The sequence below is a fragment of the Ahaetulla prasina genome, chromosome 5 (assembly GCF_028640845.1).
Source record: "Ahaetulla prasina isolate Xishuangbanna chromosome 5, ASM2864084v1, whole genome shotgun sequence".
NCBI classification, from domain to species: Eukaryota; Metazoa; Chordata; class Lepidosauria; order Squamata; family Colubridae; genus Ahaetulla; species Ahaetulla prasina.
In genome coordinates this window covers 30,041,973-30,059,478 of record NC_080543.1, presented here as the reverse complement: position 1 = coordinate 30,059,478, position 17,506 = coordinate 30,041,973, and the positions used below count along the sequence as shown (strand labels likewise).

General features: G+C 39.1%; 1 protein-coding gene across 2 annotated transcripts in view; it reads right to left on the bottom strand.

Annotated features, from left to right (window-relative positions):
* Positions 1–4,385: 4,385 nt before the first annotated feature.
* PDS5B (PDS5 cohesin associated factor B) overlaps positions 4,386–17,506 on the bottom strand; it is a 91,591-nt gene continuing 78,470 nt past the window's right edge. For both annotated transcript variants that reach the window (XM_058185226.1, XM_058185227.1), the window contains 6 exons: positions 17,068–17,213; positions 8,811–8,910; positions 8,016–8,485; positions 7,835–7,936; positions 7,477–7,618; positions 4,386–6,614 (listed from right to left, as the gene is read on the bottom strand). In XM_058185226.1, the coding sequence (XP_058041209.1) occupies positions 6,579–6,614; positions 7,477–7,618; positions 7,835–7,936; positions 8,016–8,485; positions 8,811–8,910; positions 17,068–17,213 (996 nt within the window). In that variant the 3' untranslated portion in view covers positions 4,386–6,578. The remainder of the gene's footprint in view (positions 6,615–7,476; positions 7,619–7,834; positions 7,937–8,015; positions 8,486–8,810; positions 8,911–17,067; positions 17,214–17,506) is intronic.

Genomic DNA, 17,506 nt, shown 5'->3' with positions numbered 1-17,506 from the left:
TTTTCTAGCATTTTTGGAATTGGCTTGGTCTAGGATGCTCACCGTTTCCCAGTTGAAACTATGGTTAAGTCTGTACATGTGTTGTGAAATTGAGGAGTTTTCATCATGCAACAGTACCAGTCATTCGGTAGGCCAAACAGGCAGGAGACAAGCAGAGAACGTCTATGAACACCAAATAGCAGTCAGGAGACAAAATGAAAATTTCACAATATGAGACTAGATGAGCTAAATTACTTTATTGTAAGGTTACATTAACAGAAGCTTGCCAAATCTGAAAATAAAAACTTCTTACCTCCATTTTTAAGTACTTGATCCATCAGGTCCTGTTTTCTCTGACTGTAATCGGTGGTGGGGTCATGTCTCTCTTGTATTTTTTCCCCTAAACAACATCTTTTTTCCCCTTTTCTCAAAGTCATCCATATATTCCATCAGACCTTCTACGCACAGCACAAGTGTCTCTCTCTCCCAACTTCGAACTTTGCAAGACTTTTGGCTGGCACAATAGCCTTCAGACTAAACTTCCATTTTAAATGGAGTTCTTGAAAGTAACCATCCAGCTAAATGCACCTACCAACTGTGCTTCAGAATGATTAACAGTGGCTATAAAACTGATTCTAGATACCTACTTCTTCTTTTTTAACCAAGACTAGAGATTATGTCTAAATTTGACAGCGATAACTTTCTAAGTCTGATCCAATTAAAGTTCCTCAATCAAGAGAGATGTACTGAGGACTGCTATCAACCCTTAATAATGCGAGCAGGAAGAACTCAGCGTAAATCAAGTGATAATTGAGTTCCTGGCCTTAGATCACCTACAATGTTTTTAATCTGATCTGATCTAATCTTTAATTCGATGCAGTTGTCTTGGCATGGTTTTTCAGAAGTGGTTTGCCATTGCCTACTTCCTAAGATTGAAAGACAGTAACTGCTCGAAAGTCACCCAGCTAGGTTTGTGCCTCAGGTGGGACTAGAATTCAGTCTAGCCTGATGTCTTAATCACTGCGCTGAATTGGCTTTGATTCTTTTAGTTTTCCTTTTTACATATACATTTAGTTTTTAATTTATATAACTTTTGTATCTTGTAGCTTTTCCGTTACTCTTGATGTATCCTTTTTTAAATAAGAGTATCTCACATTTATTATGCTGGTCTATGACCATAATAAAAATTTGATTTAATGTGGCAAAAGCAGTCTGGGAATAAAAACAGCTTTGTTCCGAGATGGCTTATATTTCTTGTTCTTTTTCAGAAGAGTTCTGCAACTTCTGAAAGCAAAGTTAGGTTGAGTGAAATAAAACACTGTAAAGATGCAGTAACTGTGAAATAGAAATACCTCCTGTAAGTGTCTAATCTGCAGCTTTCCTTTTCTACCAAAATGCAAGGAAGTTTGGCAATTTGTTCTGTGTAGCCTCCAAGAAAATGGGAGGAAAAGTATCTTTAAATAAGAAATCCTACTTGTTCTTCTGGACAAGATGTAAATGTTCAATCTTTCTAGAGATACAATAGGTTCAAATAAAGATGATCTTTTCCTACAGAAAATATATGCAGCTCAGAACTGAACTGTTGGGTTCTTCACACTGAGCTTGTTTTCTTGCAGACTTTTCATTACCAGATTAGATATCATCAGTGGGAAGGAGAGTGATGTAACTGATATTGTTGAAGACAGTGAGTAAGAAGAACCAGTGAGAAATAGCAGAGCTCTCAGAGCAACGAAGTGTTCTATATTTCAACAGGGAAGATAGTGTTCCCATTTCCAATTCTTACATCTCTGAATTTTCAAGACCTTAAACTCAATTTATTTTACCGAATACTTTTGGCTGGAAAATGCAGAAGAATCTTAGGATTTCTCAATAAACCCACTAAATAAAATAGAAGAACACAACATTCTTTTTTTAGCAGAAGTAAAAACTTACCATTCTACCTCAATAGTATGCAAATAAAACAAGAGAATCCAGCCCACACCTATGACAAGAAAAATTTAAGGAATAAACTACCAAGTAGGTAATAAACCCAAACCTGAATAAATCAGGATTGACTGTTCAATATGTGTTCAGAATCTCAAAGTCTGTAATGCTCTTATAGTATGAACTGCTCAGTGAAAACCTGTACATTAGGAAACAATAAAGCCACACTAAGGAAATGAGACTTACTAATAGATCTCAAGGTTGAGTATCATCGGATAATTATCTATTATCACACTAAATTGATATAATTTTTTGTCAGTGTGGCTGTGCATGACGTGTAGAATTTAATGGGACATCACCCTCACAATCACTTGGCCCATACTAAATACAAGGTTCAAACTGATGACATATACACTGTGTGCATAATTATTAGGCAAGGGAGTATTTTGACCATATCATCATTTTTATGCATATTTTCCACTTCCAAGCTGTATGAACTTGAATGCTTAGTCGATATAAGCATATCAGATGATGTGTTTTTGTGTAATGAGGGTGTGGCATAAGGAGATCAACACCCTATATCAAGGTGTGCAGCTTCTTTTCCATAGGCAAAATAGGCCAAAAAGGAGATTTAACTGATTCTGAAGTGTCAAAAATTGTAAAAAGTCTTTCAGAGGGATGCAGCACTCTTGAAATTGCTAAGATCTTAGGGCATGATCACAGAGCCATCAAATGTTTTGTTGCAAATAGTCAACAGTCGCAAGAAACGTGTGGAGAAAAAAAGACGCACATTAGCTGCCATAGATTTGAGAAGAATCAAATATGAAGTTACCAGGAACCCATTATCCACCAGTGCTGTCATATCCCAGAACTGTAACCTACCTGGAGTGCCCAGACGTTCAAGGTGTTCAGTGCTCAGAGACGTGGCCAAGGTAAGGAAGACTGTAACCCAGCCACCATTGAACAAGACGCCAAAGTTGAAATGGCAAAACTGGGCCAAGAAATATTTGAAGACAGATTTTTCAAAGGTTTTACGGACTGATGAGAGTGACTCGACAGACCAATGGATGGGCCCATGGCCATCAGTAACAGGCACAGAGCTCCACTTTAGATGTCAGCAAGGTGGTGAGGTGAGGTACTGGTATGGGCTGGTATTATTCAAGATGAGCTAGTTGGACCTTTTCGGGTTGAAGATGGACTCAAAATCAACTCCCAAACCTACTGCCAGTTTTTAGAAGACACTTTCTTCAAGCAGTGGTACTGGAAAAAGTCTGCATCTTTAAAGACCATGGTTTTTATGCAGGACAATGCTTCATCACATGTATTGAAGTATTCCACTGCATGGCTAGCCAGTAAAGGCCTTAAAGATGAAAGAATAATGACATGCCCCCCTTTCTCACCTGACTACACCCTGAGAACTTGTGGGCGCTTTTTAAACGGGAGAGTTACTATGAAGGAAAACAGTACACCTCTCTGAACAGTGTTTGGGAGACTGTGGTTGCTGCTGCACAAAAAGTTGACTGTCAACAGATCAAGAAACTGACGGACTCCATGAATGGAAGGCTTATGACTCTTACTGAAAAGAAGGGTGGCTATATTGGTCACTGATTTTTTTGTGTGAACTGTCAGAAAAGTTTATTTGTACATTTTGAGTTGTTTACTATTCTCACTTTAACAGATACAGATAAATGAGATGGGCAATTTAGTTTTCATTCCTTTTTCATTATTCTAAGAAAGATATTATTCTAAGAAAGCCAAAACCTCATTTTTACTTTCTTAAATGTTTGGGTTTGAGGATTATTAGCATTAATAATGAACTTAATCCTCCAAAATACAACTTGTCTAATAATTGTGCACAGCATGTAGGCTGCTCATCACAGGCATAACTGTAGGAAGATCTAACAGTAGGGAAATGTTTGCACTACCAAACATTGTAGTTAAGCAAACTATAATAGTTTTCTTCTGAGCATCTTCCAATCTTCTGACTGAACTACATTTTTTTTAAACTTCATTACAAAAAGAACATTACAATCTAAATATTTGTCAAACTTATTCGTATCTGCTGAAACTGGTGTAAAAAAAAATGAGAAAAACAAGCCAACTCTAGAAATTAAGCCACTCAAAGAAAACAGCCAATTTAAAAATAAAATAATTTATATGTACAAACATGAAGGCTGCTGTCTGCAGCAAGATGCCTTATTGTAATATAAGAATTTCATGCTTGAATTTAACAGTGAGCTCAATTTTTTGTTTAATGTAATATAATACATACCAAAAAATGAACATACTAACTGAATCTTAGCATCCAGTTTATGTATTATTTTACTCCATTTACTGTATTCAAATCCCAAAGTGTTAGTACATAACATGTGCATTATTTTTGTATGAGAATAAAACCTAAAAGGTTTAACATATTATCCCATCTGCACCTATTTTCCCAAGTACACATTATATTCCAAGAAATAAACATTTCAAATGTCAAATTATATATTTAATTTACATTAACATCTTATGATTAATTGATTTTCAGCAATATTAAGGAAATATGACCAAACTATGTTCATGCAAATAAATCTTCAAAAGCCTGTGAACAGTTTTAATGTTTCATACTTCATATAAAATGGTTTAGATATACTCTGCAAAATGATGTCAGTGAAATGTTGTCAGTGAAGATAATGTCATACATTATATGTTTTTATTTTATGTAGATATAAAAACTCTAATTTGCACTGCTAAATTCTATGAACCACTGAGGTTACATTGTGTGGGCAATTTTCTAGTCTTCAGAGCCACCTCTAGCTAATGTTTTTTTGATTGTTGTTACCCAAAATTATGGGCATAAAAATACAATATAGCTCAAGAACAGTAAGTACCAGCTAAAAGAGCTACTAGAAAAAGCACTTAAGTAGAACAGTTTGATAAACACAAACTGTTTGCCTTTGTTCTATTGCTGCTGCTTAAAAAAAACCAATACAAATTATAATAAAAAAGCTTAGAAAAGAGTTGGTTTTCCTCTAAAAAATATACTTGCAAATGTTTTCAAATCACTGTATCTTTTCATCTTTTCCCAGGATATATATATATATTCCCTTGGAATTATAACAAGGTGTCCTTGTTAATTTATGACAATGCTCCATTATTCCATGGGATACAATATTAATAAGTTAAAACTTGAATTCCTCACATATACTGCTATTGAACAAGAGGAAAACAGCATGGGAAACCATAATATGTGCATGGCTAAGCATAAATAGTAACCTATACATTTTGGTTCAAACACAGTTTGGAAAACTGCATACATGACAATGTCTTAAAATAGTTTATCCTCTATTTTCTGTAATTCTACCCAAGAAACAAAGTTCAATCACTTCAATGTAAAACATAAACTGAAATGTCATACAAATTTTGAATACCCTGACTGAAATATTTTGCAGCTGATCATTCTAATGCAAACACATTTCTTATTACTTCAATCTTCCAACTGTCCATGCTTATACCCAAGCACACAAACGTAAAAAATATTGGCTAACCAAAAAGGTACAATAGACTCTTGGTAAATTTTTTCTCATGAGGCAATGTAGCATCTTGTAGATAAGACTTTAAAAATTACATTGCAATTCCATTACATTTCTTTCATAAACATGCAACTTACTGTGATATACAAAACACTTGGCTCTAAAGAAAAAACAGCTTTATAAAGACAGACTGCATCAATAAAATTTTCTGATTTACATGGTAATAAAACCTGTATTTTCACTAAAGCTCAGATATTAGGTCTCATATTATAACATAATAATTTGTTTGATGAACATAACGTTCAGGAGAGAATATACACATTGACATACTAGACTATTAAAAATTCAGTTACAGAATTTTATTGATACAGCAGATTAACAAAAACTAATAAGGAAAATATGAGGATCAGCTTTGTTACATTATTTAATAACACATTTTAAAAATTAAAATATTAAATTCTTTTAAATGCTCAATGCCACAAGAAATCCAGAGAAATCTGTTATCAATACTGAGGTGCATTAAAAGTCTATTCTTTCACACATCTGCAGCTGAATGTACTGTTTTCTCCCACATTGTTTAAAAGCAATTTGGCACCTCCAAAGACAGACAACTGCCAAAGGTAAACACTGAATTAGATACATAAAGAGAATGTATTTTTTTTTATTTAACAAATAGTGTCAGAGCAAGTGTCACTATTTTGTCAAAGTGATTTTTTCACAGTTAAATGCCAAGAAAAATAAGAATACAGACACTGACAAATATTGCTTGATACCCATTCTTACTTTTTTTTGTCTTTTTCCCCAAATCAATAGCTCTACCAAACAGTCTGGTACTGCTGTGTAAAGCCGTGATAAAAGCTATACAAGCACTTTAAAGTCAGAAATACTTTTTTTAAAAAAAGGATTATTTACAGACAATTTTTTTTAGTTCTTTTGTCTATATAGCCAGCATACGTTACATTTCACAAAACCCCATAGTTAATGATATAAACATATGTGTGGATTATGCTCATGACCTAGGAGCTTCAAAAAGCAGAAGCAGGAAATAGGGTGATTTAATTTCTTCAGCAATCCCATTGTGAGCATCAACAATTCTCTTCAGCCTAAAAGTTTGCAAATGGTAAGAGTGACATCATTTAAAAATGGCAGGAGCATGACTCTTCATCGTCTTTCCCTTTTAGATGTCCTCCGACGAACCTGAAAAAACCAAATATAAAGAATTAGAAGCTTCAAGAATGTTCTGCATTCATAGTGTTCTTCTATATTCCAAAAACGTGTCTAAACTATACATTGGGTGCAACATCAAGAATTTAAAAAATTGCATAGTGTTGATATTTATCTAGCTGTTTTCCTCTTTCAATAGAATAGAATAGAATAGAATAGAATAGAATAGAATAGAATAGAATAGAATAGAATAGAATAGAATAGAATAGAATAGAATAGAATAGAATTTTTTATTGGCCAAGTGTGATTGGACACACAAGTAATTTGTCTTGGTACATATGCCCTCAGTGTACATAAATGAATGTAATGTAGACAATGCATTTCAATCAGCATTAACTGATTCATCAAGAAAATGCATCCGTTAACTGGAACATCATTTAGATGAAGGCATTCCATGATATGACCAGACAAAAAAGGATTAGGCAGAAAAGCTTGTTCCACTAATTGCTAAGTCTAATTGCATTTAGACGCACAGTTGAATTCAATGATATTAAGCACAGTCCAGAATATGATGATCCTACTGATAGTTTAAAAATAATTTTTCACTTTCTCTCTATAGGTGTCCATCTGGATAAAAGCTAAGATTTAAAATAGCACAAGTAATGCATGCTCCCCTCCCACACACGTTTTGTTGTACTACATGAAATGGAATTGCCTATTTTTCCCCAAAGGAAAATTCTCTCACTTTTAAAACAAAGAACTGCCAATTCTGCTTTACTATATTTAGTAATGCCAAAGATAGGTAGCACTTTAGTAAACTTTAAGCTTCAACAGTATGAAATGCATAACCATTCAAATGAATCTATGTGCAATTGTGCATAAACGTATTATTTACTCTGATTGAGGATACTTCTTCTTCCTCCTCCATTGTTATTTCTTGAGGAATATCGTGAACGGGAGAACTACTTTGAAATACATCCATCTCTTCGCTAGATTCATTTTCTTTGCTTGCTGTTTGTTTTGATCGTCCAGCTCCTCTAAAATAGAAAGCCGCAAACCAAGGAATCACTCAACACTTTAAGTTTAAGCAATGAAGAAAGTTTTGGGGAAAGAATTAGACTATCTCAGCATCTAAGCAATTATTAAATTGTTATTTTTTTGTGAACCTTATTGTACTCACAGGATCTTCTAAGCTTGGAACATTTTAAAAATTAATTTAATGAACCCCTTGTTAAATTGACATCACATCATACCCTTTCTTCTGCTGAGTGGGTGGAACTTTTGGTGGTCTTCCTCGTCTTTTTTGTGGTGTAGACTGGTTGGATTCAGCTGTGCTTATTTCTGATGATTCAGATCTGTTTTGGAAGGATATCCAACTCAGTCACCTTGTCAATTTAAATTTAAAAATAAAAGACAATTGAACGAAGGACTTACCTTTGTTGTGATTTTTTGAGTGCTTTGTACTGTCGACCTTTTGACTTCTGTTCTATGTTGTCTATCTGCCTTTCTTCCTCCTCTTCCTCCTCCTCTTCTTCCTCCTCTTCTTCTTCCTCCTCTTCCACAGGTTTAACTGGTGCAGCTTTTTTTCTCCCTCTTTTAGATGTTTTTACTGTTGATTCTTCTTTTTGTATGGTCCCTGTGGTGGCCTTTGGCGGCCGCCCTCTTCTTCCTTTCTTTGGTGGGCTGTTTTGTTCATCTTCACTTTCTAAGATACTCTCTTTTAGCCTCTTTTCCTCTGACCACTGGGGTTCCTCGGACTCTGAAATAACTGCGGCCCTTTTTCTGCCTCGCTGGCTACTTCTAAGTTTTGGTTCTTGTCCTAATTTGCTCAGTTCATCCATACCCAACTTTTCCTCAGGATCTGTAATCATTTTCTTTCTACTTCTGGGCTTTTCCAGCTCTGACTGAAGAAGAAAGAGAACACTACTTCATCCATCAAATATGTCTAGATCGATATTACATAAGGAAATATGAACTCATTCCACAAATAAGCTGAAAAAAACCCACCATATTTTAATACTCTAAAGTTGTATTTTTCTTTATGGCATTATAATATAAAAACTGACCAGAAGGGCAGAATAAAAACTTTAAGGAAATACATGTTTTTAAGGCACTCTTTCTAAACCTTGTACCTTCAGATGCATAATCATCAGGCACATCTCTGATTGCTTGCATTTTGTATTATTTTTTAAAAATTAATGTTACAATTCATTGAAAAGCAATTCTTACAATATCAGAATCATCTCTTTTATCATTCTTCTTTCCTGGCAAAGATGACGTCATTGTATAGTCTTCATTTTCACTGTGGTCTAGTTCAGTGCTATCGAGCCTATTATAATTAAAATATGCATAATTATTAAAATATATAGCTGCTTATATTTTGAAAATTGACAACAACTTCAGGGTAAAATACAAAGCAAAAAAAATTAAAAATACAATTATTTTTATTAGGTAATTATTTTGTCATCTATGTAGTTTTTGCCTCAAAAATATCCCTATCATCTTGAAAAGGCAGGAAAGTACTTTATGTATCCTTACATTGTATTTTCACTGATAAACTATACATTGTCATTGTGGAGTACTTTTTGCAAGTTGGTTGTTTGCTTGTAGACATTTCATTACCTGAAAGGGTAATCAAGGGAGCAAAATGAAGGGAGGAAACTCCATTCACTAGCACTCATGTTACTTAGGAGGATAATGAAATTTCTGCAAGCAAACATCCAAATTCAGAGAGCAACAGGGACTCCATAACTGTAGCTCAACTGAGTAGCAAATATTTTCTTCTATATTGTTATTATTAAAGGGGCAGTCTGTAATTTATAAAAAAATAAGGAAATGTGAGACAGCTTGATGTGGTTACGGCATCAGATAGAAACGAGGAGACCATGAATTCTAATCCCGCCTTTGGTGCAAAGCTAGCTGAATGAGCTTTGTCTAGATCAGGGGTCTGCAATCTTAAACACTCAAAGGGCCCATTTGGACCCGTTTCCCACAGAAAACACTGGGAGACACAAAACCTGGGTGGGCATAGCCAACTCATTGTCACTCACTCCCACATGACCCCCACCCAGCCAAGCCTACCCAGGTTTGTGGTTCCTGGTGTTTTTTTTTTTCTGTGAGAAACAGGTATGTCTCTTTCTCTCTCCCACTCTCTTTGTCTCTCCCTCCCTCTCTGTGTGTCTCTGTCTCTCATGTGTGTGTGTGTGTGTGTGTGTGTGTGTGTGTGTGTGTGTGTGTGTGTGTGTTCTCTCTTGAACAATTTCCAAAAACAGGTGAGGGTTGGGGTTTTTTTTTTTGTTGCTGATGTTGTTCTTCCTTCTTTATTCTTCTTGGGGTGCTTTTTTACCATATGATTTAAATCAAGAGTCATTTCAGGTTCCCAGATAAATGAAGCTCTTTTATCCCCCTGCTGTAGCTCCGTCAGCTGAATCCACCACTGGCTGGCCCGCCCCTCACCCTCTGCTCCCAGTCACTTATCACCTGGCCTGAGAAGGTAAGGGCAATGGCGGGAGACTTGCTCTGTATTCCAGAGCGGGAGCCAAGTGCCTCTGTACTTGCCTCATCTTGTGGGTGCTTCTTCCGGCCCTTGTTGGTGCTGTGTGCAACTTGGTCATTCGGGGAGATGCGCAACTTGCTCTCTGCCCCAAGACACTGGTCTGGCTTGGCTGTGGCTGACGCCACTGCTGTTGCCACCTCCATGGCCTGTCCGCTGCATAGTTAAATTTAGTGCGCTTCACAATGGGGGAGACGGTGTCTCCTCCTCTTCCTTGAGCCCATTATGACACAGAGCATCGTCTGCAGCCGGACCAGGCCAGTGTCTTGGGGCATAGAGCAAATCGTGTGTCTACCCGAGCAACCAAGGTGCACGCAGAACCAACAAGGCCGGAAGAAGGGCCTGCAAGATGAGGCAAGTACAGGGGCACTCTCTCTGGAATATGGAGCAAGTTTCCATCCGCCGCTGTCGCCCTTACCTTCTCAGGCCAGGCGAGGAATGACTAGCAGGGAAGGGCGAGGGGTGCGTCCAGCCAGTGGTAGGTTCAGGCGACAGGGAGCCACAACAGGGGGACAGTTCTGGAACTGTGGTTGCTGATACCTGGTCTAATCACTAAGTCTCAGCCTTAGAAAGGAGGCAATGGCAAACCACCTTTCAAAAACCTTGTGAAGAAAATTGCAGGGACTTCTCCAGGCAGTCTCTGAGAATTGGACACAACAGAAGAAAAGGAAAATGTATATATGTATTAGGACTTGGCTACTGCCAAATAATGCCTAATAATTTGATCTTACTGAGAGAATTAAGCTAAATTGCATTACCCAATTTTGTTTATAGGATACATTGGTATCTCAATCTACCTATCAAGCAATGGCTGTCTCCTGAAATAATGCACAGCAAGTCTTTGACTTATAACAATTCATTTAATGACTGTTTTCAAGCACTGAAAAAGTAACTTATGATTGTTTTTCGCATCACCATGCATCATCCCTATGGTCATGTGATCAAAATCCAGACACTTGGCAACTGACTCTTATTTGTAATGGTTGCAGGGTCCTAGGGTCGATTACCTTTTGTAATCTTCTGGCAAGCAATGTCAATGGGGAAACCATATTCGCTTAACAATCGTGTTACTAACTTAACAACTGCAGTGATTCACTTAAGAAGTGTGGCAAGAAAGATTGTAAAATGGAGCAAAATTCATTTAACAGATGTCTCACTTAGCAACAGAATTTTGGGGCTCAGTTGTAATCATAAGTTGAGGACTACTTGTATTTTATTTCAGCATCGCCTTAAAGTAAACTACTGATATAGAACCATGCTGGTGTAATTGTTATGATAACAGCCTGGAAAATGGAAAAATGAATTCTAGTCCCACTTTAGGCCCAACACCAGATGGATGATTTTGGGCCATTTGCTCTCTCTCGCTCAACTCTAGAAAGGAGGCAATGGCAAACTGTTTCCAAAATCTTGCCAAGAAAATTCCAAGGCCTTGTCCAAGCAGTCATCAGGAGTCAACTTCATATTATAGAATATCTTACTACTATATCACAGAACAGAATAATTACACTATGTTCCTGAACTGTTCTTAGACTCTTTTAAACATCACAGGAATATTGGATGATCATGTGAACCAATGCAATTCTACAACTTTTCTTTTTGTGATAGTGGTTAAGCAAATGCCACAGTTGTTGAATGAACCAATGGTTCACTATGGTGTCATTCTGTTGAAAACTAGAAGTGCCTGTTTTCAGCAAAACTGCTGTAAAACAGGGTGACATGACTGCAGGACACTGCAAATGGCTGTAAATGCAACCCGCGTGCTGATGCCCAAAGTGTGATCATGCGAGGGGTGATGAGGTCTGACTGTCAGAACTTTGAATTCAGGTCATAAGTCTCTTTTTTCGGGCCAGTTCAAACTTCACATGGTTGCTAAGCAACCATTCATAACTCAAGGACTATCTGTAAATTTATTTATTTATTTATTTATTTATTCGCATTTTTATACCGCCCTATCTCCCAAGGGACTCAGGGCGGTTTACAGCCTGATAAAAAACATACATATAAATACAGAATAAAACATCAATTAAAAAACTTATTAAATAAGGCCAAATATTTAAAAATAGCAATAAAAGTAATAAAACCCCATTAAAACCAAATTCAAAATTTAAAATTCTAGCCCAGTCCTGCGCAAATAAATAGATGTGTCTTAAGCTCGCGGCGAAAGGTTCGAAGGTCCGGAAGTTGGCGGAGTCCTGGGGGAAGTTCGTTCCAGAGGGTGGGAACCCCCACAGAAAAGGCCCTTCCCCTGGGTGTCACCAGTCGGCACTGCCTGGCCGACGGCACCCTGAGGAGTCCCTCCCTGTGAGAGCGCACGGGTCAGTGAGAGGCAATCGGTGGCAGCAGACGGTCCCATAAGTAACCCGGCCCTATGCCATGGAGCGCTTTGAAGATAGTTACCAAAACCTTGAAGCGCACCCGGAAGGCCACAGGTAGCCAATGCAGTCTGCGCAGGAGAGGTGTCACATGGGAGCCACGAGGGGCTCCCTCTATCACCCACGCAGCCGCATTCTGGACCAACTGGAGCCTCCGGGTGCTCCTCAAGGGGAGCCCCATGTAGAGAGCATTGCAGTAATCCAGACGAGATGTCACGAGAGCATGAGTGACCGTGCATAGGGCATCCCGGTCTAGAAAGGGGCGCAACTGGCGAACCAGGCGCACCTGGTAAAAAGCTCTCCTGGAGAGGGCCATCAAATGGTCTTCAAAGGACAGCCGTCCATCCAGGAGAACGCCCAAGTTGCGCACCCTCTCCATTGGGGCCAATGACTCGCCCCCAACAGTCAGCTGCAGCTGACTGTACTGGGATTCCGGCATCCACAGTCACTCTGTCTTGGAGGGATTGAGCTTGAGCCTGTTTCTCCCCATCTAGACCCGTACGGCTTCGACACCGGGACAGTACTTCGATAGCTTCGTTGGGGTGGTCCGGTGTGGAAAGTACAGCTGAGTGTCATCAGCGTACAGCTGGTACCTCACACCGAAACCACTGATGATCTCACCCAGCGGCTTCATATAGATGTTGAACAGGAGGGGCGATAGAATCGACCCCTGCGGCACCCCACAAGTGAGGCGCCTCGGGGCTGACCTCTGCCCTCCTGCCAACACCGTCTGCGACTGGTCAGAGAGATAGGAGGAGAACCACCAATAAACGGTGCTTCCCACTCCCAATCCCTCTAACCGGTGCAGCAAGATACCATGGTCGATGGTATCAAAAGCCGCTGAGAGATCTAATAGGACCAAGGCAGAGGAATAACCCCTACCCTTGGCCCTCCAAAGATCATCCACCAACGCGACCAAAGCCGTCTCAGTGCTGTATCCGGGCCGAAAGCCGGACTGGAACGGGTCTAGATAGACAGTTTCATCCAGGTACCGGGGTAATTGACATGCCACCACGCTCTCTACAACCTTCGCCACAAAGCGAAGGTTGGAGACCGGACGATAATTACCTAATAAAGCTGGGTCCAGGGAAGGCTTCTTGAGGAGAGGTCTCACCACCGCCTCTTTCAAGACGGCCGGAAAGACCCCCTCCAACAGAGAAGCATTCATAATCTCCTGGAGCCAGCCTCGTGTCACCTCCTGCGTGGCCAGTACCAACCAGGAGGGGCACGGGTTCAGTAAACATGTAGTGGCATTCAACCTACCCAGCAACCTGTCCATGTCCTCGGGAGCCACAGGGTCAAACTCATCCCAAACAATCTCAACAAGACAGCTCTCCGACATCTCACCTGGATCCACCCAATTTTGATCCAGACCATCCCGAAGCTGAACGATTTTATCGTATAGATAACCACTAAACTCCTCGGCACATCCCTGTAATGGGTCATCCCGCTCTCCCTGTTGGAGGAGAGAGCGAGTCACCAGAAACAGGGTGGCCGGGCGGTTATCTGCCGACGCAATGAGGGAGGAGACGTAACAACGTCTTGCTTCCCTCAGTGCCACTAGGTAGGTCCTGTTATAAGACCTAACTAGTGTCTGATCAGCCTCCGAACAACTGGATCTCCAGGAACTCTCTAGGCATCTTCTCCGGCGTTTCATCCCCCTCAGCTCCTCGGAGAACCAAGGAGCTGGTTGAGACCTACGCCGGGTCAGAGGCCGCAAAGGCACGACACGGTCTAAAGCCCCCGCTGCGGCCTGCTCCCAAGCCGCGACTAGTTCCTCAGCCGTGCCGTGAGCCAGACCCTCAGGAAACGGCCCAAGCTCCATCCGGAACCTCTCCGGGTCCATCAGGCGCCTGGGATGGAACCAACGTATTGGTTCCGTCTCCCTGCGGTGTTGAGTGGCGGTCAGAAAGTCCAGGCGAAGAGAGAGTGATCTGACCATGACAAAGGTTCAGTGACTAAATCCCACAAGTCCAGATCCTTCAACCACTGACCAGAGATAAAAATCAGGTCCAGTGTGCCTCCCCCAATGTGAGTAGGGCCATCAACTACTTGAGTCAGGTCCAAGGCCGTCATGGAAGCCATGAACTCCTGAGCTGCTGTCGATGACATGCCGGTCGATGGCAAGTTAAAGTCCCCCATGACCATAAGTCTGGGGGTCTCCACTGCCACTCCAGCAAGCACCTCCAGGAGCTCGGGCAGGGCTGCTGTCACGCCGCAAGGAGCCAGGTATGTGACAAACAAGCCCATCTGACACCTATGACCCCACCTCACAAAGAGGGCTTCACAACCGGCAATCTGAGGTACAGTGGTCTCCCTCGGCTCTAAATGAACAACTATTACTTTACAGAATTTAATTAACTAAATGCAAGCCAAATATTGTTAAATGTTTTATTATTCTACCCAGCAGATTTGGGGCTATCCAGAAATTTTGCTGCTGTTTCATATCAATTCTGCTATTTCTTTCTGAATCTAAATCTGTAGTCATGAAAACCTTTGAAAGGCTAGTGCTTTCCTACCTGAAAACCATCACGAATCCGCTTTTAGACCCCTTGCAATTTGCATACCGAGCAAATAGATCAACAGATGATGCTGTTAATATGGCTCTGCACTACATCCTACAACATCTTGAGTCTCCAAAGACCTATGCAAGGGTCCTCTTTGTAGACTTTAGTTCAGCATTCAATACCATCATTCCAGACATTCTTCTAACTAAGCTAAACCAGCTACAGGTACCGGAACAGACTTGTAAGTGGATCACAAGCTTCCTAACAAACAGGAAGCAGCAGGTGAAGCTAAGCAAGATCACATCAAATACCTGTACAATTAGCACAGGGGCCCCCAAGGCTGTGCTCTCCCACTTCTCTTCTCTGTATACCAATGACTGCATCTCCAATGATCCATCTGTTAAGCTACTGAAGTTCGCAGATGATACAACAGTGATTGGTCTCATTCGAGACAATGACGAATCCGATATAGACGAGAGGTCGAACGACTAGCCTTGTGGTGCAACCAAAACAATCTGGAACTGAACACACTCAAAACCGTAGAAATGGTGGTAGACTTTAGGAAAACCCTTCCATACTTCCACCTCTCACAATACTTGACAACACAGTATCAACAGTAGAAACCTTCAAATTTCTGGGTTCTATCATATCGCAAGATCTCAAATGGACAGCTAACATCAAAACATCATTAAAAAGGACAACAAAGAATGTTCTTTCTGCGCCAACTCAGTAAGCTCAAACTGCCCAAGGAGCTGCTGATCCAATTCTACAGAGGAATTATTGAGTCTGTCATTTGCACCTCTATAACTGTCTGGTTCGGTTCTGCAACCCAACAAGAAAAACACAGACTTCAGAGGATAATTAGAACTGCAGAAAAAATAATTGCTACCAACTTGCCTTCCATTGAGGACCTGTATACTGCACGAATCAAGAAGAGGGCCGTGAAAATATTTGCAGATCCCTCGCATCCTGGACATAAACTGTTTCAACTCCTACCTCAAAACGACGCTATAGAGCACTGCACACCAGAACAACTAGACACAAGAACAGTTTTTCCAAGGCCATCACTCTGCTAAACAAATAATTCCCTCAACACTGTCAGACTATTTACTGAATCTGCAGTAATTAATTTAATTTAATTAATTTAATTAATCGTTTCATAGTTCCCATCACCAATCTCTTTCCACTTATGACTGTATGACTATAACTTGTTGCTGGCAATCCTTATGATTTATATTGATATATTATCATCAATTGTGTTGTAAATGTTGTACCTTGATGAACGTATCTTTTCTTTTATGTACACTGAGAGCATATGCACCAAGACAAATTCCTTGTGTGTCCAATCACACTTGGCCAATAAAATTCTATTCTATTCTATTCTATTCTAAATGAAGTTTTTATACTGTTGCAGTTCAGATCCTGGTTAGCTAAAAAAAAACAACAACCTGCAATCATAATTTAGCAGTTTTAGAGCTTAAAAAAATCCATTCAAAGCAAAGGCAGAAGAGGAAGTAGTATAAAAACGTATTTTGTAATTAACAAAATGTATAATTATATAGTAAAATGCAATCCAAATCAATTGAAGCTAGTCAAAATACAACACTATTTTGCATCAATTGATATAGCATTTTCTCCTTTAAAGAACCATTTTTCATTTAACGGGTTAATTTGGAAAAAATAGTTTTCAAGCTTATGGAGAAATAGCTATCTGAATCTATGTAAAACTACAATGGTATAATACAATGATTAAACCAAACTAACTATTCATGTTCTAGAATTTTTCAACATGGTTTTCTCAGTGTGAACTAAAAGATGTCAGTTACACAAATTCATTCATTCTATTTATTTAACAAATATAGAAATGAAGATCATGTACGAAACAAATTCAGAATGATACAAAAACAACATTCTATCATACTGCAAGGTATGCAAATACAGGATGAAGTAGAGGAGAAAGACAATTAACCACTTGTACTATTTCAGGTATCATTCAAATATAATTTCTTTTTTAAAAAAATCTAAAAGCTATTAGTGACCTTTGTATTATTTACCTTCCTTTGATTCTTCCAGGTGAGCTTGGGTTTGAATTGCTACTGGCATTGCTTACAGTTTCCATCCGAGAAGATTTGGATTGAGATTGCTTGCCTGCTGATGAAAGGGGCTTATTAATTGCTCCAAGAACATTGGCTGCTTTGGGCTGTAAAAGATGGAACAAAATAGTTATCCATTTAATCTATATATTCGACATTATGACTATACTTTCTAAAATAAAAAACAAAGCCCTCAAAATCTAAGTTTGTAAACTCTTCAGTATATCTTAACATAATTTTGAAAAAAAGTTTAAATCACAATTAATCAATAGCCTCTAAATTAATATTGGTCAACAAAAGAAGATGTAGGGCTCTTCAACCTCAACAAAAGATCAAATCTTATATGTCAGGGTAATTACTTCCTTAAAATTGTTTTTTGTATTTAAAATTGTACAATATA